This window comes from Cyprinus carpio, chromosome B18 (genome assembly GCF_018340385.1).
Source record: "Cyprinus carpio isolate SPL01 chromosome B18, ASM1834038v1, whole genome shotgun sequence".
NCBI lineage: Eukaryota > Metazoa > Chordata > Actinopteri > Cypriniformes > Cyprinidae > Cyprinus > Cyprinus carpio.
This window is the reverse complement of record NC_056614.1, coordinates 17,654,362-17,677,057: the sequence shown is the minus strand read 5'-3', so window position 1 is coordinate 17,677,057 and position 22,696 is coordinate 17,654,362. Positions and strand designations below refer to the sequence as shown.

Genomic DNA, 22,696 nt, shown 5'->3' with positions numbered 1-22,696 from the left:
TTATTTTTTTTTCAAATTATGTTTAATTTTTTACAAATTTATTTTAATTTCATGCCGACTTTAAATTAAACCAACCAGTAGGTGTAGAAGGTTTAGAGTTTTTTTGCTGTACATACAAACTCCAAAAATTATCAAAAAAAAACAAAAGCTGTAGTAAGCAAAACTAGGGCCCTATGATTTCCATGATGTGGAAAACTTTGACAGATTGCGGAGTCATAAGAATGAAATTTACTGTATAACGTCAATGTCACAGAATTTGACAAATTTTTGATGAATCTGTGAATATAAGGCTGCAAAAATGCTATTTAAATATGAAGCCTGCATGTTCTGCATGTCTCTGTGTGAATGAATGGTGAAGACACGCAGTATCAGAAAAAATATTTACCAGAAAAATAAAAATCCACAACAAATCTGTGAAATTAATAAAATAGTATTTTTTTCATAAAATCAATTAAAGATGCTTTTGATTGTTAAAATGTAATCAAACCATTAAAACCGAAACCAGAAAATTATATTTGTGTAAGTTTTATGATTTCAGTGAATTAGACATTCTTTCTGATGAATAATTTTGAATTTAACCATTAAAACAAAGTCTAGAAAAATTAAAATGAGAAAAGAACAGAATCCAGAAAAATAAACAAACAAACTATAAAATCTTAAGATCTATAAATCATCATTTAAAAATAAACTTACCATAACATCAATGATTAATTTAAAGAAAAGTAAAATCAATGAATGGCTGTGTCACCTGCACTGCAATTACCTTTCCAATTATTCCAAAGGTGTACAGTGAGGTTCAGGTCACGCTCTGTGCAGACCAGTCAAGTTCTTTCACACCACACTCTGTAAACCATTTATTTTTGTGCACAGGGGGACTGCTGGTCATGCTGGAACAGAAAGGTATTCTACTGATAGCAGTGGCTGAAAACCCATTAATTAGAAGCAGGTTTACAGATACTTTTTGGCCACCATGTAGTGTATATGCAACACACACAAACACATACATACACGTACTGACCTCAAACATAAAATTGCTCCACATCTCCTTTCCTTACTCTCTTACATACATAGAGAGCCTCACACATATATACATAAAACAAAGGCAATAAAGCTCTTATGAGTGTGAGCTGAGAACACTTCCTGGTGCGGAGTGTCTGTGTTTGGAGCTTTTGAGAGCACAGCAGCAGCAGTGCTGAGAGATTAAAGGAGGCAAAGAGAGGAGAGAATAGGGAATGAGAGAATGATTTATTTAACTGCTTTGTAGATGACAGAGGAGAGTCGGCGAGAGTGTGTCCTTCTTTCCTGCCAACTTTCCCTTCTTGCCCTCTCTTGAACACTGAATATGTCTGCGATTTCTTTGTGGTTTTTGCTCCTTCTATGTAAATTTTCATCTCTGCCTTTTTCCCCCACACTAATCACTCCATCCATCTGTCGCATTTAATTCATTTCTATTAAATTCAAAGTTCAGTTCAGGTAGGTTCAATTCACTCTCTCCCTTTGATGGCGTATCATGTCAGCGTACTTGTGCGGATCTGGAATGGCACCATCTGTTTGAGGGCCTCTGTTGATAAATGAGGTGTCGTGAGCAGGTGAGCCCCGAGGCCCCCTGCGACCCCTTCCCTTCCACTTCTCCTTCCTTCAAACCCGCACACGTTTCTTTCATATCGTCACAATCTGCACTAATGTGGAAAAACTGGCTCCTAAACACTTCCCAAGACAACTGCCATTACAAGTCATTAGTTGAGAGTGCGCTACACAACTACCATCACAATCTGGCTCAAGCAAACAGTCAATCCGAGGGACTGCATCACAGTACGTACATTCCCATCTGAAATGAATCATCTGAATAACAGTGTAGAAGATAAAAGATAAGAGATAAGTGAAGTGTTAAAAATAAAGCACCGATTGCTATGATTCGTACATAAACGCTGATCAGACGGTGCTCTGTCACTCTTAAACCGCTTATTTTCACCTAAAATGAAATAATGATTTGCTCAGTTGCCAATAGGTCCTGCTGTTTGTTGCCATGGCAGTCAAGCTGCCACAGAATCTGACAATAATATTCTGCAATGCAAATGTTCCACTCTACACCCTGACTGGGCGATGCGGGGAAAAAAATCATGAAATATTGTGTAACTTCACAGAGAATCTCATTAGCACTGCGCACAGTTCACTTACAATTTGCAAAAAATAAATAAATAAATAAATAAATAATGTTTACAAGCATTTAATCTACAAACAATTTATTTGTTTTATTTCAGTAAATACAGTTTTTAATGGAATTAATTTTACTGAAAAGGACAGACAAGGCAAAATAAAACTGGAAAAATAATATTAGAATATTAAAAAATATATAATTATTTAAAAAATAAAGCAAGCAAAATAATATAAGATCAAAGTAAATCATTTTTAAGTGAACATAAAGTGAAGTGAAAAGATAAACAGCCTGAAAACCTTTTAAACGCTTTGATGCCAAGCATCCACAAATTTTACAAATCCGCATATTAGAATAATTTCAAAGAATCATGTGAGACTGAAGACTGAAATAATGTCTGCTGAATTAAGTTTGGGCAACACAGAAATAAATTACATTTTAAAATATATTACGTTTTTAATCCTAATAACATATAACACAATAACACAATATTACTGTTTCACTATATTTTTTGTTTATCAAATAAATGCAGCTTTGGCTGTCCCCAATTTGAAAACCGCTGGCTTACAAAATATTACAGTATTCGTTGCTTGTTGATAGTCCTATGTGTAAAGTAAATGCTTTTGACCTGGAAACTTTGCAAACATCAAACATATCTCTAGAACATGCATACATCATTAAACAAACACCTACTGTATAGAGGCAGCTTTGCCTCCCCATTTCAGACTTTCACTGCATGCCACTGCTACAAGTGCTAGCCCATGCCCTGAACAGACAGATTTGATTGACTGCGCTAAACCAGAATAAAATATATATGTATGTATGTTGATGTGGATGTAGCACTTATTTCCATGTTTATTCATATTTAATAAAAGCTTTGTGCCAAACTGGCATGCATGTTTCAGGCCATAATGACAAGCTAGAGACTGAAGAAGATGTAACCATCATAAAGACTGCAGCTGCTGAGATACTGTATCAAAATCTATTACGCAACATCCATCCTCACCCCAGGCTAATCAATATGAAATGGAGAAATCTGTAGATGCATTCTGGAAAAACTCCCCAAACTCAGCATTCTCTTTGGTCCTCCAGTCCACCATTAATTCTCATGCTTTGAACAAATTATCAAATAGAATGAAACCCTGTTACCAAAGCAGCAGAAATAAATTTGAGACTGGAATCTGAAATAGACTGCGTCAGATAAGTGCTTCACTGTAAGAGCATAATTCGGATTTGTGTGAAAGCATTTATGTCGCTGATGACCTTGCAGCGACTTTTAGCACCTGAAGCTTCCGGGACGGTCCGAGGTTATATCTCGCATTTGCAGTCTGACAAACGTGACGGCTACATTGTCTTTAGGCAATGGCAGATTGACCTCAGCGGGAGTGAAATGACAGGCCACTTCTATTCACCTCCCTTCCTCTCTTTCTCATTCTTTCATTTCATTTCTATCCCTTCATCCTGGCGATAAGCTCCACCTTTCAGTTTTCATTTCTGACCCAAATAGCAGGCTCCTAGTGGGTGCTGCTCCAGTAACGCCAGCCAGCCTCTTTGATGCTGCTCCAGAGCGTCAGCGCAAAGCTCGTCACTTCAACTCTCAAGCTCTTCAGTTGCCCAAAAGCAGCTCAGTTTTTCATAACCATATCATCCCTATTGCGTAGCATTATCCTATATACTCCATTCATTTAGCATGCACATAATACTCGGCTTTATCTCACTCTCATGCCTTCTCATTGACTCAACCGGCAGGCATTTGTGCCAGTGACCCAAAGCCCTGATTGTGATTAACGATCTATAACTATTTGTCTCTATTCGCTCGCAGGACCTTTGAATGTGATGACAGAATCTACCCCGGGACAGCCGACGTTCCCAGCACTCATGAGAGAGAGCAGGAGAAGAGAAATTTACCTTGAATGGCAAAAAAAAAAAAAAAAAAAAAAAAGATGCACCATTTATGTACGAGTGAAAAAAGAGGTCAGATTTAATTTAAAAATTGGCTCCCATTCCTCATTTCTACAGATGAAAGCTCATAAATGAAAAAGCCTGGCCTAACGCCCGGTATGGAAATATAAAAGTTATGAATAATGCTTCTGTCTCAATCACCAGGTCCGTTTTAATAAGGTGGATTAGTACAGAACAGCACCTGCTCAGAAGAATGCGTGGTCCTCAGACAGAGATACTCAGGGGAGGATCTTGAGCTTTAGAGGTGGGTTCCTTTCCTTTGTTGCCCACCAAGGAACCCTGCTAAAACTAATGTGTAAAGTGCAATATAGAAAATCAGTCTAGGTCATTAGTGCCGGTGGTGTCTGTGCCTCCTTCACTGTGACCGGTGCCTCCGAAAGAAAGCTGGTGATTTACAGACTGTTGGTAATAATGAAATGGCTCCTTTGTTAATGAAAATGCCCATAGATCCATACACAGCCTTCCATAACCATCATTCACTGGTAAATATGGGCAGCGAGTGAGCCACAACCCAGCCGAATCTTAATGAATCAGATCAAAACACATCTTGAATGAGAAAATAAGCATCATGTACATTGACGAGAGCTTGTACATCAGTTATCAATGCTGGACCAAAAATGACAGACATTAATGTGCCTACTTCAGCAGAGATCAGCAAGGTCAAGAAGTTTGCGCCCCAGCTTTTCCTCACATGAAAGAGCTTTAGTTTGTTGTCCCTTTTCCCTTCAAGTTCCTCAACACATAAATATTAAACAAGTCGATACCTCTTTCTTTCTCAACCTCATAGTCTCTCCTACTACCTGCTTTTTCATCATTTAGTTGATTAGAGAGTGAATGTCGATGGCTTCCTATTTTGTCCCGCAATGTTTCAGCCATTGAGGTAAAGGCCTGTTAACCAATTCATCTTGAGGATCCAATGACAGTCTGTTTGTTTTTCACATGCAGATTGATTCCACCCTGTGCACTACTTATCATTTTAATTATGATAAAGACCATTTCACCAAGTACTGGGGCAAGAAAACAGGCCAGCTTCGTCTAATCCATCTATCCATTCACCTATCCACCCACCCCATCCATCCATCCCACCTCCATCAAACTATCAATCCAGCAATCAACCCATCTATTCAACCATCCACTCTTCCATTCATTGGTCCATCTGTCATCTATCACCCTGACTAGCTTTGTATTGAATAAGGTTGGAACAACTAATCAATAAAACTGATAAACAATAATCAAAACAGTCAACAATGAATTTAGATTAGATTTTAAAATAGTAGTATTAACAGTTTTATATATATTTTATATAAAAATGGCAGAACATGCAGCAAGAGACAACATACTTTTCACTGGTATATTGATTTTTCAGAACACTTTCTAACAATAAGCAAGCAATTGTTGCTGTCACTGTCAAACTTTAAATACTTCACATGACAAGCTTGTCAATCAAACAGAGAAAAAAAAGCACAATTATTTTGGACAAAACAATTCATCATTGGATTTCACATTTAGATTTTAAATGAACCATGATGAATTTACATCCTATACGTGAAGCAAGTAATTTGATGTTGTAATTGTGGTCTGTATAATGTATGCAAAACACTGAGTGGAAATAAATGTAAAATGAATGATAAAAATAATATATATACCAGAGTCAAAATAACCATTAAATTATTTATATATACTAAATAAAATTAGAAAAAAATAAATACAAATATATATAAAAAAGCCAATATATATATATATATATATATATATATATATATATATATATATATATTTTTATTTTTTTTTTTTTTTACACAGCTCTCTGGAATACTCATTCAAAAACAGCTACCATCATTTTGCATATTTACTGTAAAATGAAACCAGAGAAATTCAGTATTTATAGTAGGCTTGTGGTAATACTGTTGAAGTGTTCATCTTGTTGCCAGAATGCCACTGTTATAGATTTAAGGTAAAAAATTAAGATTTTAAAATGCCTCCTTCTCAAATAACAATTCAAGTCCTCATGTTGATTTATGCGGTGAAAACCGCATAAATAATTAGTGATACGGTGTATAATTAGTGATACAAGTGTACAGTATGCCTCAAACGTCCATCTTGTATAAAGTCAATGCCTTTTGTTAGGAGCAGTGATTCTTTGCGGCAGATTTGCATTTAAAAAGCTAATAAAATATTTCAGCTCATTTTTCAACAATTTTTTTGTCTATTTATTTACATATGTGTCAAGTAGCTATGTTATAAATGGGATAATACACTATTTTGGGCACAATTAGCAAATTGGCAAAACATGGAACAATTCCATAGTCAGAGAAACTCATCAAAATAGTGTTTTTTCCTCCCAGAGCTTTAGCTGAAGAAGTAACTTGTTAATGCAACTGCATGATTGCGCATCTCATTCGTCCTCCATGATTTCCAGCTTTACTTTTTAATACAGCTGGCAAAAGAAGAGAGGGGAGCGAGTAAGTGAGAAACATGGTAGCTTTGCAGCAGCGTCTGGGGACTGGTGCAGCCATTAACTATGTGAGAGTGAGAGGGCCTTAATGAAGTGAACTGTGCTCTCAGAGTTAATGAGAGAGTGAACTCACCACTAGAGCAGTCCAGTCCTCCCCAGCCTGGCTCACACTGACATGTATCAGGAGACACACACCGACCATGGGCACACTCCTCGGTACATCGTGCTATCAGAGAGAAAAGAACAGGAAGACAAAGAATGCTTTAAACACTGCAGAAATAGAAAAGGATTCTGGCAAAACACTTTGCAGAAAATAAATGGAGCTTGAGGTCCAAACACAAATAAGTTGTTGAATGCATCTTGCATAAGACAGGAATGTGAATTATCACAGGATGCTATCCAGACACTGCAGGTCTGGACCTCCCGCAAGACATAATTTAGCCGCCTGCAAATGTCTGCTGATGTGCTGATATGGAGGATAATGACTACACTGGCCATTTTCCAAAGATGGCTGTCACCGATGCCTCCTCGCTAGTGCTGTCGAACACAGTGCAAAGCCCTTCTTATGGTCGCACGTTTAAAATGCTCACTCTGACCACAAGCAAAACGATTTCCTAAGAGATTGAGCCCTTGGTCAACATCTCAGTTTATCACATGAACCGGTTGTTCAGTGCAAAACGAGCCGACGTAAGCAGCCACAGCCACAAGGAAACAAGCTGTAAATCCCTCCAAATTTGATCAGCCTGCACTTTGCCACAATACTCTAAAGCAGCGCCAGCCAGCCTTCATGCTGTTTACGAAGTGTGCAGTTTTCTTGATCATTCCTATTGAACAACACAGCATCCAATTGATTGTCTATAGCATTAGTATTCCTGCCTGGGCCCTCACATTCAGTCAGATATTTGGATTCGGACACATTATAAAATGACCTACATGGAGTTTTTGCCAGTCTTCTTTTTTTTTTACTCTTTCAGGATGATGAATTAGAGGGAAAATATATAAGCGTTAAGCATGAATAATGCTTAAGGGAGTGAAGGTCACCTGGCCAGCAGGACTCAAACCGACAGGCTCTTATCGGAGTCAGGAAACAGTCGACCCCCAAAGCTTCTGGAACAATTCACTTTGATTGGAATCAGCAGTGACTCTCCAAGTATAGGAGGAAGAGAGAATGTACTTCTACAGATTTTAGCGTGAAGAAGGTAACAAAAAGTGTCAGATGCTATGGTATGTCCTTATCTTTGACCATGAAATATGTGAAGGTTAAATAACAGAAAGTTAATGTGGCCAGTCATGCATTTTGTTGAAAGAAACCTGATAAACACAATGTGATGACCAGCATGTATCTTGTCCGGTTAATACGCACATTATGATTCTCTTGGGAAACAGTGAGAGACGTCTTCCCTTACCTTTTCTAACCTAAACACAAACTCAAAAGGTAATGAATTCAGGTTCTCATAAAGTGTTATATAGCAATACAGTGGAGTGTGTGTTAATCTGAATAAATCAATCCTGAGTGAACTAAGGGATTGGTACTTGGGCTTCTTTCCCCCTTCTACTCCAATGTGTTCCTCCAAACCACACAAGAGCCACTCAGTAAGGAGCTATATTTCAAGTTCTGTCACGTTCACAGGAGCCCCGGAGTATGACACAAATCTTAAATGTCAACACTTCGGGAACAGTGAATTATTTTGGCAAAAGCTGCCCACACATTTTGTGGTGCTTATGATAATCTGGTTTTTACCAGTAAATTGTTTTGAAATATTACTATGCATTTTTATATGGAGGGAAAGGGCTGCAGATTTCTTATATTTTTAAGTATAAAAAAAGAGTATGATTTTATGTATTTAAAATGCACTGTACACAAATTAAGGTTCCTATACCAATCAGCTATGGATACTTTTATACTATGTGAAAAAATCACACTCCCACTAGTTTAATTTTTCTATTAACCATTAAATAACAACCATTAGTTACATACATGCATATGTACATATGCACTAATAATAGAATAGTGACTAGAACATCAGCAATTCTTCACAGATCCAACAATATTCATAGTATTTACTTTGACTTTTCTTTGTTTTCTTAGCACATCACATCTAATTAAATTATGGGGCAAAATTGTTGGTTGTGATGGAAATGACAGTACAGCTGTCTGACAATATTGATAGAAATGTAAATATTATAATGGATTTTCATAGCTAAAATCTGAATAAAATTGAGAATCTGAGTTAAAAAAAAAATAATTTACACCTCACAGTGAATCTGACCTTCACATATCAAAAAGAAAGAAAAGTCAACTCCATAAAAGTGCCAGAAGTTGTTTGTATGCAGACATTGCAAATTGCCTTCTTGGTTGAAAAAGTTGAGACGAGCCTTTCAGAATGAATATAAACATTTTTGAGCATGCAAATAAATCACGCTCATAAGAGTGAATTAATGTGTGTGCATGTTTTGATTCTGGCACACACTAAAGCTGGCTGCATTAGGTAAAGGATGAGGCAGGACTTGCCCTCATTCCAGGCCAGCACGGCTATAGATTATTGCTCTTTCAGCCTTCACCTGGGCCTTCAATATTGGACATAAGCACAGGAAGGGGATGGGAGAGAGGGAGAATCCCAAATACCCAGAGGATGGTGCTTAGAGCAGAAATGCTCCACACACAGAAAATGCTAAACCTGCCACTGGCAAATAATGCAGTATGGATTTACACAGCACTGAGAACCTGATATTCAAGCATGCCAGTTCTCCTCCAGCTTAAGAAAAAACAAAAATGCTTCGCATTTTGTGCTGACAAAGACATCAATTTGACTTCTTGAAATCAATGAAGCCACGCAACGTGCTCAAAAGCGAGGTTTAAAAAACTCTGGTGATGAAATGATTGATTTTTGTTACAATCAGCAATTTCTGATCAGACAACAGAGATGAAATGCTAATTTGTCACATCTTTTCAGCAAATTAAAATTAATTTATGTAACGTAGGTGAAAGGATAAAGCGTGCCTTCTCCCGAGAGATGAATTGATGTACGTGTCTATAATACTTCAGAAAATAGGTCCTGCATTTTAATTAAAATACAATGAATCTTCTTCCCTCTACACAGAAAAAGTCTATGTCTGCAGGCTGTGGTGAAAAATTACGTCTTTCATTTCGATAAAAGGCTAATCTCATTACACACTGGCGTTATTATACCGTGTAACAATAGAGCTAATTGTAATTGCCATGCATTATTACACCGAATACTCATCAGGCCAAAGATTTAAACATACAGTTTGACAATCAGTCAATCATTTAACATATTAAATAATCCAAGGTTATTACTGTATGCATCTATCATAAAGGATCTGCTTTATATCCTAGTACAGTGTATTCACTTTTTAATAACAAACCTAAAACAGGATTTGGAATCAAACATCTAATCCGTCATTAAAACGAAGATGTGAAATCTGCTTTGCGATGGTGCATGGGACTTTATTAGAGCATTTAATTCTCCAGCAAGAAGCTGCAGCATGCACATAGCATCATTAATACTGCATCACTAACTATTTGAGACTCTTCTGACCAGATGGTGTAAACTGCTTTGGCTCCATGTACGGCTTCCTTCTGCAAAAGCAAAGTCATTTTTGCTCAGTATGAGCAAGATCGCCTTCTCGACATTAAATGCACAATCCACACTTGCAAAAACAGTGCTGGTGTTATGAGAGGAACAGTCTCACTGGCTTTCTTCACTACTAAGTCCACTGACAGTTCGGGATTGATAGGAGTAGTGCATGCAGGTTAAACGACTCACATGATTCGGGCACATAAAACAAGAAAAAGTCTTGTTTGATTGACCTCCCTATGGACACAGAAGGCATCCCGCAAACATGTCACCTAGGCTGTGTTGGTTTAGGTCATTAATGAATTATGCCTTTAAATGCAGCTAATGCACAAGGGACTGATTCTACTAGGAAAGCAGCTCATAAAAGGCCCACATGAGAGGATAAACCCTGAGGTGTTCCGATTGAGAAGAAAAGCAAAGATCCACATATATGTAATGAAAATGGCTTTAATACCTTTTCTTGTCCCGGCGAAATGAACATAGCTAGTTCTACAAAGCTTTTAATCCTGCCAGTGAGAGCAGTAGGATTATTCTCAGAGCAGATACAGCAAAAAAAAAAAAAAAAAAAAACCCCGAAAACCCACAGACCTCTCTAAGGTGACCACACCATTGCACAAAAACTCCTTATTAGACTTATTGGTAGCACCTCACATACAGTACAAGGTTAAATTATACCTGGAAATCATAGATGAATAAATATTTGTAACAGTTTACATTTGTTGAAGACTTTGTACAGAAGTGTTTCTTCACTCATGGTTGTACAGGTAACAAATGTATGCCACCAACTCTGGCCTGTGCACTATTTACTAAATGTCTAACAAATACAGACAAAAGTCCAGAAATTAAATAAATTAATGAAGTACTTTACAATGAGGTATTTAAGTAAAACAGCTGTAACACACAGCCTCTAGAGGTTTACTGCTTTTATAAAATGCAAAGTAGAGCAACAAGAAAATGCTCAGTAAATAATTGCTTTTATTAAAAGGATAGTTCTCCCAAAAATGAAAATTCTGTCATTAGTTACTCACCCTCATGTTGTTCCAAACTCATAAGACCTATGTTCGTCTTCAGAATACAAATTAGGATATTTTTAATGAAAGCTAAGAGCTTTCTGACCCTCCATAGACAGCAACAGAGCTACCACGTTCAAATGTAATTTTACTAAGCTACGAGATTACTGTTTGTGCTCAAAGAAAACATGATGCTCTTGTGAACGCACGTCAAAGACTGACACGGAAGAGAATTTGTTGAATAAAGTTGTTATTTTTGTTTTCTTTGCGCACAAAAAGTATTCTCGTAGCTTAGTAAAATTAAGGTTGAACCACTGATGTCACATGGACTATTTTAACAATGTCCTTACTAACTTTCTGGGCCTTGAATGTGGTAGTTTCTTTGCTGTCTATGCAGGGTCAGAAAGCTCTCGGATTTCATCAAAAATATCTTGATTTGTGAGTAATTAATGATAGAATTTCTATTTTTGGGTGAACTATCCCTTTAATATTCACAATAAACAATTCTTCTGCCAAATAATTAGCCTAAAAGATTGCATATTAGATAACATCATTGTGCACAAACAACTGATTTTATCTATTTTACCAATCAGATTTTGAGCTACTCATTTTATAAAGTATATTTTGGTCAACTCCATGTTCAGCCACGTTTTAAACAGCACAGAGGCAATAAACATACCATGAGGTCACTGAGGGGAAAAAAATTATGCCTACCATCTTCTCCACAGATGGTGTGGTTCCATTACAGCAACAACTGTTAACATGAAATTGTTGCAGCTATTGTGTGGTAATGAGAACATTATTGATTATTGTCATTGCCTTCTCCCACTCAGACCACCAGACAATGTCAAAACTGATCCCTATCCCAGCTGCACCTAATCCCATGGTTGTTAGCAGTGCCTTCAGGCTTCAGACAGAGCTGGACACAATCCCACTCAATAAGGACAGAAACACGAGATCAACTTTATCTTCAACAGACCATGGTCACTCGCATTCAGCCATAAGGTTATTGTTGAAACCTCCTCCTTTCTACAATGACCTTTAGTAATGAAAGAACAACATCTGGTGAACAAGCTGTTGATTTACAAGAGGGTTACAATGCATGTATTATTCTCTTTTGGCAGTTATTGTTCAATATTATAAATTTCATTTAAAAAAATTCAAGAGGATTTGGTCAACAAGAAAATTTAACCAAAAAAAAAAAAAACAATCAACACCAAAATTAAAATAACACCCAAATTTATCTACACTACACATTATACTATTCTACACCTTTATTTATTTTCTTATTTCTCTGCATTTCAAAATGAAAAACCTTGAAGAATGCTCATGCTGCTCTCTTCCATTATATATTATATTATATTATATTATATTATATTATATTATATTATATTATATTATATTATATTATATTATAATATACTGTATAAGTAGAAAATCAAAAAGTAGGGGGAAAAAGTGAACAATGGACATTGTGCTGTAAATAACTATATTATGTTCCACCAAAGAAATAAACAGGATGGTGAGTAAATGACAGAGTTTTCAGTTTTGGATGAATTAATCCTTTCAAAGCTAAAAAGAGAAACTGTGTGAGCAAATATATCAATTAAATAACTGCTTGAAACATTAAATTGCTCAATACCTGCTGTCATGAGAGCGAGGTGTGAAACCGAAAAATGCAAAATGTCCTTGGATCATAAAAAGTGTTTTCTGTGGCATATGTAAATGACTAGGCTTTTAAATCAAACTACAAAGACTGACAATGCTGGTTAGGTCCCTGTGACATGAAGACAGCAAAACAGCTGCTGGGTCTCATGGCTCGTTCTATGGTAAATTGTAAAATTCTCTTTGATACGGTGAAATTAAAATGAAAATTAATTATGAATAAGTGTGAATTCATATAGCAGCATCGCAGGTTAGTAATCAGCATTTCGACCATCCACACCATCCGCAGCTCATCCTCTTCTCTTCATAAAATTGAACTGAAGTAAAGTTTTATGATTCCTGCAGAGCTGAATACTACAGCGGCTCATATCACAATTTAATGTAGGCTGTTAATTTCTTTCATTCTCATGGGAGTCCATTTAAAACGCACAGGCTGAAGAATTACATAACATTATGCTTATTAACGTCAAGATGCTTTAGTAGTGGACACTGAGTTGAGACTGAATGCACTTATCATAACCTTACATATTTGAAGCCTAAAAACATGACCACAGGTATTAGTTTCATGCAGACATAGCTGTCCATAGTTAGCCATCCATCCAGAAACAGACATCCATTAGAAAGCCCGTCCCTCCCTCTTGTTAATAATGCCGAGTAGCTGTGAGGGCATCAAATCCCATTTGCTCTTAAGCTACGTGTGCTGATTTTTATCCTCTCCCTGGAGCTCGGTAAGACTGTCATTTACCTCATCACCTTGACACGGTCCTGTGCGAGGTCCTTTCACGCAGAGATTTTTGCATATTGTCAAACAACCGCTGAACTGTGTGAGCCAAAGGTCTGAGCTGACTGACAGGATTCGCTCACTCGTGATTAAAACACATTAAAGAATAATGAGTCTGGTCTACACAATCACCAATCCTGAGAAACAAAGCACGCATTTACAGTCTTGGCAGCGCCAAATGACAATAAACTAGTATAAAAGCTGACATTTTTGACATTCACTGCTCATAAAATAATCACTAAAATCTATCATTCAGACCACAGCAAGGGAAAGTTGTTATTTCCTTAATTAGCGTATTATCTCTGGAACGGCAGGAATTAGGACAATGTATTTGCAGTGAATCACTCAAGATTCTTTTTTCTAAAAATGAGCGATAACTGAATGCTATTAACGCCGTTGTAATGGCGTACTGGCAGTGTTAAAACGGAAAATATGAGCAAACCCAATATGAGTAGGACCAGTAATGAAATTCACAAATTATGCCTAGATTATGCATTTGCAAAAATGCCTCAAAGATGGCTGAGATTTTGATAAATGCCTCCAGAGAAAGGAGTGGGGTTCAAGGCTTAAGAGGACATTGCTCAAGCAGATGAATGCTTTTATTGTGCTCATAACCACTTGCAAGAAAGAGAAATTGAACTGTGCTGATTTAAGAGGAAATAAGCCAGCGAAATATGAAAGACACTCACGGACACACAAGTCTCCACTCTCGAAGTAGCCAGGGCAGCACTGAGAACGCCGACGGTACATGGTCCTCACCCCGCGCCGATAAGCTGTCTTGTAGCTGGTCCTGAGATGCAAACACGTACACAAAGATTCAAGAGAAAGCATGAACATCAATAACCTGGCAGGTGAACTCCACAAGGGCAGAGACACAAGGACATTATGGTATGCACCTGGCTACCATTAGCTTCTCTATTTGTGTCTAATCCAAGCTACACCCTAGAGGTGGAAAGGGGAGAAATAAACATAATTAAGGTGAGCTAAGGAAAAGTTTTCACGTTCAGTGAAGGACAACTCACCTTTGAATGCAACACTGCATCACAGTGACTCATTGAACCCACAGTTTTTAGCTGGGACACTGATGATAAAGTCTTTAATGCAGCAATTAAAACCAATGTAATGTCGGATGACAGTCTAACGGCCACTTCCATCCCGACTCTGACAACTACAATCACGGCTGGTAACATTAACACTTGGTAATAAAGACTCTGGCACACCGGCACCTTGATTTTTATGTGTCTAGTAGGAGAGTGCTGCTTGTTGCCATGCAGCAGAATTGTGACAACTGTAGTTCAAAGTTCAAGGTCATGCTCACCTGTGTCTGGTGCATTTAAACCAATTGAGGATGTCGGTGCACCTGGTGTAGTAGATCTGGTCAAAAGGATGAGCATAGGACTCCTGAACAGTCACTGCGTAGCTGAGAGAAAAAAAGACCAAGAAGAAATTTAAATCTTTCGCTCTTATGTTAAAATCTTTTCTTTTCTTTTTCTTTTTTTTTGCTTTGTTGAAATACATTTTGGTTCTCAACCCTTTAGACTTGAAGACCCCCACTGTCCAATACAATATTAAAAGGCCCCATATCGAGGGGAAATACTAATACTTTTTCTGAAACTTTTCCTGTAATTACAAATAAAAATTTTATTAACAGAAACTGGGAGTGTATATATTAAATCAATTAAATTATGAGTTTTGTGATGCCACAAAATTCAAGAATCTGATTTTGGAATGTCCCAATAAAAGTAATAGTTATTGAGGGTAAAATTAAATATGATTTGAGCATATAAAAGAATTAAGTCATCCTGTGGCCCCTTGGCCCCCTCATAAGCCCTGGCTCCCTGGTTAAGAACCAGGTGGGCCAATATATAGCTTGATTCCTTACATAGTTCTGTTGTAAAGTGCATTAAATGCATACATAATTAGTTTATTGTATATTTATTCATTTTGCAGAAATGGCATTGTAACATCTTAGCCCATGTAGGGAGACAACATTCCCCACTATTCAGGGGTGGGCGATATGACAAGAATCTTATATCACGGTATGAATATTTTTATTTTACGGTAACAATATATATCACAATATAGATATATTTGCTATATGACATAATAGAAATTTCATAATTCTTGTTACCAATGTCAGTCACAAAAAACTAATACTAGCCTAAATTAAATGTTATCTAATGAATAAAAACATTTTTCACTGTGTAAATTAAATATATATGTCTTCTTATTAAAACTACAAATGTGATTTAGTCAAGAGCAGTGAGATTTTCTCTCTTTTGTTGTTTGATTAACATGAATGACAGACAGCAGGAATATTAGACTGCTGTCACTTTAAGAGCTTCCGAGATCCAATATAGTGTTACACGTGTTTTATTTCTCAGCTGTTTGCTTTCACTTAAGACCTACTGTGTTTACGAGGAAACTTGCAAAGTCAAGCATTTTAACACATACAAGTGTGTGTATTTAACCGTTCAAGGCCTTTAAAGCAGCAAAAATAACTCAATAAATAAGGTCAATCCTCCTGCACACTATGAGTACCATCTTTGGTCCTGGGCATTAACAGTGCAAAGTTTGAGCTTTTTTGTACATTTACAATTTGCATAAACAGCAATAAACCTACCCCAAGAAACAGTCACTAGAGTAAAAAGTGACAACTTGCTGTGGGGACCCCTACCTGAAATTGCCCAAACATGATTATGCTGCAGAGAGACAAAGAATTTGCTGGTCTCAAGTCTATAATTAACTGTACCGTGAAGGTACTGTATCCAAAGAAAAAAAAAACATAAAATTCTCAAATGTAATATTCAGACAAGTATCCATCTATTTAGCTTGAAGTTCAAAACAACTTGTTATCTCTAATAACAAGACTAGCATAATACTTCCCTTCCAAAGCTACAGTGAATCTAGAAAAACGAGATGTTTTGTCTTAACTTCCTTGAAAAAACATTACAAAACTATTGCCAACAAAATGACATTAAAGCTCCGAAATATTCAGGGAAGCAATGCTAAAACTCATTCATCTCTGTAGCCCTCTGTAGAGGCAATTGCTCCTGCTTATTTGTCATAACTGATAACACCATTTACAAACAATAATTTTTCAGGCAATAGGTTCAGTCAAAACAGATTGTTCTGGTCAACTGGATGCTGTTCTGCCTGCTTTATTTTAGCAACTTATCCTTACTCTCTCTCTCTCTTTCTCTCTCACACATACATACACACACATACACACATACTACAAGGTTAATAATAAGAACATCAATATTGTTTTGCGAGTTTAGTGACTGAACCTAATACCTGTAGGCAAGTGTAACCCGATCAACACTCCCAAACACAATCCTTTACATCGCTTTAGCTGTGCCATTAAAAGTGAATACAGTCAATACAGGAACAAACAAATGTAAATCCCCTAAATCTCTGAGATAACAGAACAGAACTACACATCGTTTGTGTTTTTCGAATAATCCAAACAACTCATAACCACTTACATCCCACCTTATACAGAACAAAAGTTTATCCACTATTATCCACTACATTTTCATCAAATATCCATTCAAGTATTCTGTTTTATTCTGACAAGTATGCATCTGTTACAAAACAACTTTATATTTCAGCAATCAGTGTTGGGAATTCACCTAACTTGACATTGGGCATTAACTTGACACAAAATCAACACTATTTTGAAAAACTAAGCTACAAAAAAATGTAAGTTAGTAGCCTCACTTCTTATAGTACTAATCTGACTAATTTTTTTATAGCCCAGTTGTTAAATAGTTTTTTTAGTAATAAGCATTTTTTCAGCAAGTAGCAGGTAGCTTGACAAACACAGTAAGTCGTATTTAACATCACATTCAACTGTTGTATTGCCAATGTATAGAAGGGCACTTAAAGGTGCTGTATGTAGGATTGACACCGAGTGGTTGAACTAGGTATTGCAGTCCAAATTCAAAATATTGGAGAGGGTTTTTTCACCCGGCCCCTCCTCCTCAGACTTGAAGTACATGCAGGTTGCCAGACTGATGACACAAACAGGAACGGGAGCACTTGACAATGAATGAAATGAAATACACTGTGTTTTCCACCAACTGGCAACCCGGGGTGCCGAAATACAATTAGGTAAACTGGCAATGGGCGAGTTTCACAAAGAAGAATACCTGACTGTAGCATTGTTTTTCAGATGAACATGTATGTTAACTTAGAATGTTTCTTAAATATCTGCAAACATATTATGGTATTTTTATGCTTTAGTAGAGTCAAAATCTTACAGCACCTTTAAGAGAATACATACAGTACAACTTTTCCTTTCTGTCAGATGAAGTGAATTCTAGTGAATCAGTTTGTTTGGACTGTTTAAATACATGAACTGATTCAAAACTCACCAATTCACAAAATATTAAATGAAATGCTCAGTGCTATGTTTTTAACTCAGTTACATAAATTAGGGTGTATTCTAGTCTATTTGCTGTAAATGTATCTGTTCAAGTTAGATGTAGTCCCCCTAACTGAGATTGTCATATTTAATAATTAATTTATACTACTTTTTCAAAAAAGTAGCTTGGCTGTAGGAGTTGAACGATTTTAAATTATAAGTAGCCAGTGAGCAGCATCACAACATTGTTTATAAAGTTTAAAATGTAATTATATAATATATATATATATATGAAGAGTTCAGATGCAAAAGCCTCTAAGAGGCACCTGCGATTTTTATCTAAAATGAGCATTTTTATCAGGCTACTATGTTTAGGCTCAGTAATTTTATTTCAATTACAGTGAAATAACTGAACATAAATATAGGGGCCTGATAAAAATGCTAATTTTAGAAGAAAATTCCAGTGGCATTTAGAGCATTTGCATCTGAACTCCTCATAAATATAAATATAAATATACTAAATCAAAAAAAATATATATATATATATATATACATATATCAGTAGTAGTAGCAATAGTAGTTTTGCAATAACAATACTATCAGTAGTAGTAGCAATAGTAATCTGAATATTATTATTATTAAAAATAATTATTATTAATAATCAATAAAATATACAATATTCAAACACTAAACAAAAAAAAAACAAATGTAATTCAAATTTGATTCATTCATTTATTACAGCCATTATTATTTTATTACCGATAACATTGTCACAATCCATTAAAACTCAAACAATCACACAGACATAAACCACTTCTCCATGAAGTTAAAATTCTCTTTTGACCAAAACATCCTTCTGGCATGTCAGAGAGGAATAACTACACTGTGTGAATCCCGCAATGGATAAACGGAAGGTAAAACGGAGTTTAACACAGAAGAGTGCCTCTCTCTCACCTCTCCCAGTGACTGCAGACATTGGGGTCATCTGGGTTGAGGCTCCATGCGCTGATAATGAGGCCCAGAACAGCCAGCACAGGCAGGGCTAATGGGTAGGCCCGTACCGGCCCCATGACTCCTCCTGAGAGAAAGAGAGTGAGAAAAAGAGAGAGAGAGTGAGAGAGAAAGAGACAAGGACACTTTTTGTCCTTTATCATTCTTCTGAATTGGAGCCCTTGGAACATTCTTGGAAGTGCAGTGAAAAGAGATGACTTTTAAAGAATAATATCAAGAAATGTTACAGGTATTCGATAAGCACGTGACCATGTGTCTTTGTTATCAGCTGACCGAAATGGGTGAATAACCAAAGTGTGGTGGCAGATGGCTGATATAAGGGTGTGAAATGTGTGTGATACAGACTAATACAATTTAATTAATACAATGAGATGTTTACAAAATGTTTTTTTTTTTTTACACAATATTTACTTAATAACCTCAAAATGTCCAAATATTGTGAGATTCATTCTTCTGGTCTTCATGCACATTATATATTTACGCATATTTGTGTGACTGTGTATGTTCTGTAACACTTAGCACAGGATATTAGTCTCATGACAGTGATGAAGGACTCTTTAAGACCACACAGGGTGAACCGTTTGTTTAAACTGTCAAGATATTTCATTAGACACATGATGGGAGATGAGCATGTGTGTGATGAATTGACATGACAGAGACAGATGTAGAAGGGCACGTGAATGGCACACTGCTCAAGCATGGGCCAGTGAAGCGTGAAAGCACTGATTATGTTAAATGGCAGGCGGTATCACAGAAGGACACAAGAACAACAGTTTGCTTGATTCTAGGCAACTCTAATATATATGATCAGAAAAGAAGCACTATTACGACAGTTAACGTCCTGGTGAGTGTGTTTGTGACATTTTTATGATATTGCACTTTGTTTGGACTGTAGGGGTGTAATGATTAACCACGAACCAGTTGAGAACTGATTCAAATATGTGACGATTCAAATCGGTTGAGATGCTAAACAAATCGCGATTCATTTAGGGGTAAGAGTTTATATGAATGCATGTCTGAGGGGAACTTACTGGCTTTAGAAAACTTTAGATGGTATTTTTTCTTTTCATCTTGCCTCTGTATAATGCATATTAAAGTTCATAAGTGCAGCGCTGCTTCGTTTACAGCAGAAACCAAGGAAACACTTTAAGCGCCACCTGCTGGCAGAGAGTGAATCTGCGTCTCATTCAGCTCGTCCGCTGTTTAATGCAAATATTTTAATGTATACTGTAGTTTCACAAGACTGAAGTCAAACCATTCTATTTTTGATTCAAAATTTCTAAATTATACTATCTAATTTAAATTAAAAACTGCTCATGTTGCATATATGCAGCATCTTTGTTTCGATCATGATTAAAATGCAGTGGTTGCCTCCCTTTTAAATGGAAAGAGCACAGAAAAAGCCTCATTTTGTTAATATGAAGATATTTATTTTATTGTGTTACTTATTTGATTTGGGGTTTGTTTTAAAATTTCAATTTAGTTTTGTTATTTACATTCTATTTAAATTTTATCATTTAGCAGAAGCTTTTATCCAAAGCGACTTACAAATGAGGACAACAGAAGCAATCAAAACCAACAAAAGAGCAATAATATGCAAGTGCTATATTAATATATTATTATAGTTATATTTCAATTTCACAAAGAAATGTACAGCATTTTTTCCCAAGCAATAGCAAAAAGGATACATTTAATTTATAATTTGTTTCAACTATCATTTTGTTAAAAATCGAATCGTGAAATCAAAATCGTGAATCGAATCGTGAGTTGAGTGAATCGTTACATCCCTATTGGACTGTATACCTGATCTGATCTGTTCGCTTCACTCACTTGCCAATCTGAGACCATTGAAAGGTCTTCACGGGTCATTCTTGTGTGAGAGAAAATCAATATTGATTTCACTTCCACTATATAACAGTTCATTCAAAGGCAGAGACTGAAGTCATGTTCATTTCTGTAAAAAGGTTAATTTACACAGTCACCCTTTGAAGGCTTCTTATCATTTCACACTAGGACTGCAGCTGTAAGACATCTCTATTAGAGGAAAGCTGTTTCAATGTTCTGCTCAGCTGTACAAACAGCTGTTCCCTATAGTGAATCACTAAAATGACAGCTTGGAAGTTAAAATTAAGCACACTGGTTTCATCTGTATTCCAAGATAGGTGTACATGTACATTTTGCATGCTTACATAGACTTTGAAATGTACTATAACTTAAAAGATGTCAAATCTTTATAAATCCTCTGATGACTGGTCAGAACTGTAATTGCTAGAACCTTTACAAGGGTACCGAAGAACTGATTTCAAATGAGACACAACCATAGAGCAGGAAACTTTAGGAACCTAGTCTAAGACCTCTTTATTTCTTTATTGTCTTATAATTATCTTTATTTCCTCTTTATTTATTCATAAATAAAATCCATAATGATCTAAGAAACACTGTCAATGTTACAGCTGTTTACTGAACTGTGTGTTTCTATGCTGTCACAATGGTTCTGAAGTCTGTAGAAATCACACAGAACAGAGTGAGCCTCAAAAGATAAAAAAAGAGGTTTGAACATGTATGAATTAAATTAACCAAAAGTCACACAGTAAAGACACAGTAAAGAGTTCTTTTGAACTTTCTGTTCATGAAAGAATCTTGAGCAAAAAGGTATTACGGTTTCCACAAAAATATTAAGCAGCACAACTGTTTTCAACTGTGAAAATAATAAGAATCGATTTTGAGCACCAATTAAGCATTTTCTAATTAGCATATTAAAATAGACATGGGTTATGGCTGCTGAAAATTTAGCTTTGCCATTACAATAATAAATTACATGTAAAAAATATTAAAATAGAAAACATAATATTTCATAATATTACAGTTGTTTTAACGGTAGTTTTGAATAAATGCAGCCTCTGTAAGGATTTCAGACTTGCATAAATATAAAAAAAATCTTACAGAGCTCAAACTTTTTAAAAGTAGTATACATTGAAACTAGATCAGATAGAAACAACTCTTTAAAGAAGAAGCAAAAACCAATTGCAGGTTAACAAGTGGCTGTTGATTTGTCCTGCTAACTTTTTAACACAGTCCAATTTTAAAGCATGGCAGTTATTGACAACACTACGTGACATCCAAATTCTAGGAGTAAATGTAGAATGTCTGCTATAAACATATATGGATGGCAAAAGCAATAAGTTTTAAGGGATGATCAGACCACTTCTTCTGTAATGAATTCCATGTATTATGAATCACTGATTTGCACCGTAAGATCACTTAGCCTTTAATCAAAATGCATCTGCGGCTCTCTGTTATCCCCATAGACTTGCGGTGGTTCTCGAGCATGAAAAAGATTGTACTTTTGTCATGGCTTAAGTAGGAGTACCATAATGAGGCATCTGACATCAAATTATTCTGTGCTTCCTCTTGAAGTGCAGGTGACTCTAATGAACACTGATTTCTAAGAATTAAAGCTTCATGGATCCGACCGGCATAATGGTGATTGTGAACGAGGAGAGACAGGAGCAAAGGCGATGGATCCCAGTCAGACTCACCTCAGACCACAGGCTACAATCCCTGGAGATGTCTGCTGTGGAAGATCACTGCTCGCCCGAACCAGACAACCAGACCAAAAGAGCTGGAGACCAGGCAGACGGATAATCAGGCTCAAAGCAAAGAGAGGGCACCTGGGATTTGAGAAAGAG

General features: G+C 36.3%; 1 protein-coding gene across 4 annotated transcripts in view; it reads right to left on the bottom strand.

Annotated features, from left to right (window-relative positions):
* Positions 1-22,696, bottom strand: part of megf11 (multiple EGF-like-domains 11) — a 102,374-nt gene that overhangs the window by 59,981 nt on the left and 19,697 nt on the right. For all 4 annotated transcript variants that reach the window (XM_042744119.1, XM_042744118.1, XM_042744121.1 and 1 more), the window contains 5 exons: positions 22,547-22,678; positions 18,951-19,074; positions 14,946-15,047; positions 14,317-14,417; positions 6,706-6,798 (listed from right to left, as the gene is read on the bottom strand). In XM_042744119.1, the coding sequence (XP_042600053.1) occupies positions 6,706-6,798; positions 14,317-14,417; positions 14,946-15,047; positions 18,951-19,066 (412 nt within the window). In that variant the 5' untranslated portion in view covers positions 19,067-19,074; positions 22,547-22,678. The remainder of the gene's footprint in view (positions 1-6,705; positions 6,799-14,316; positions 14,418-14,945; positions 15,048-18,950; positions 19,075-22,546; positions 22,679-22,696) is intronic.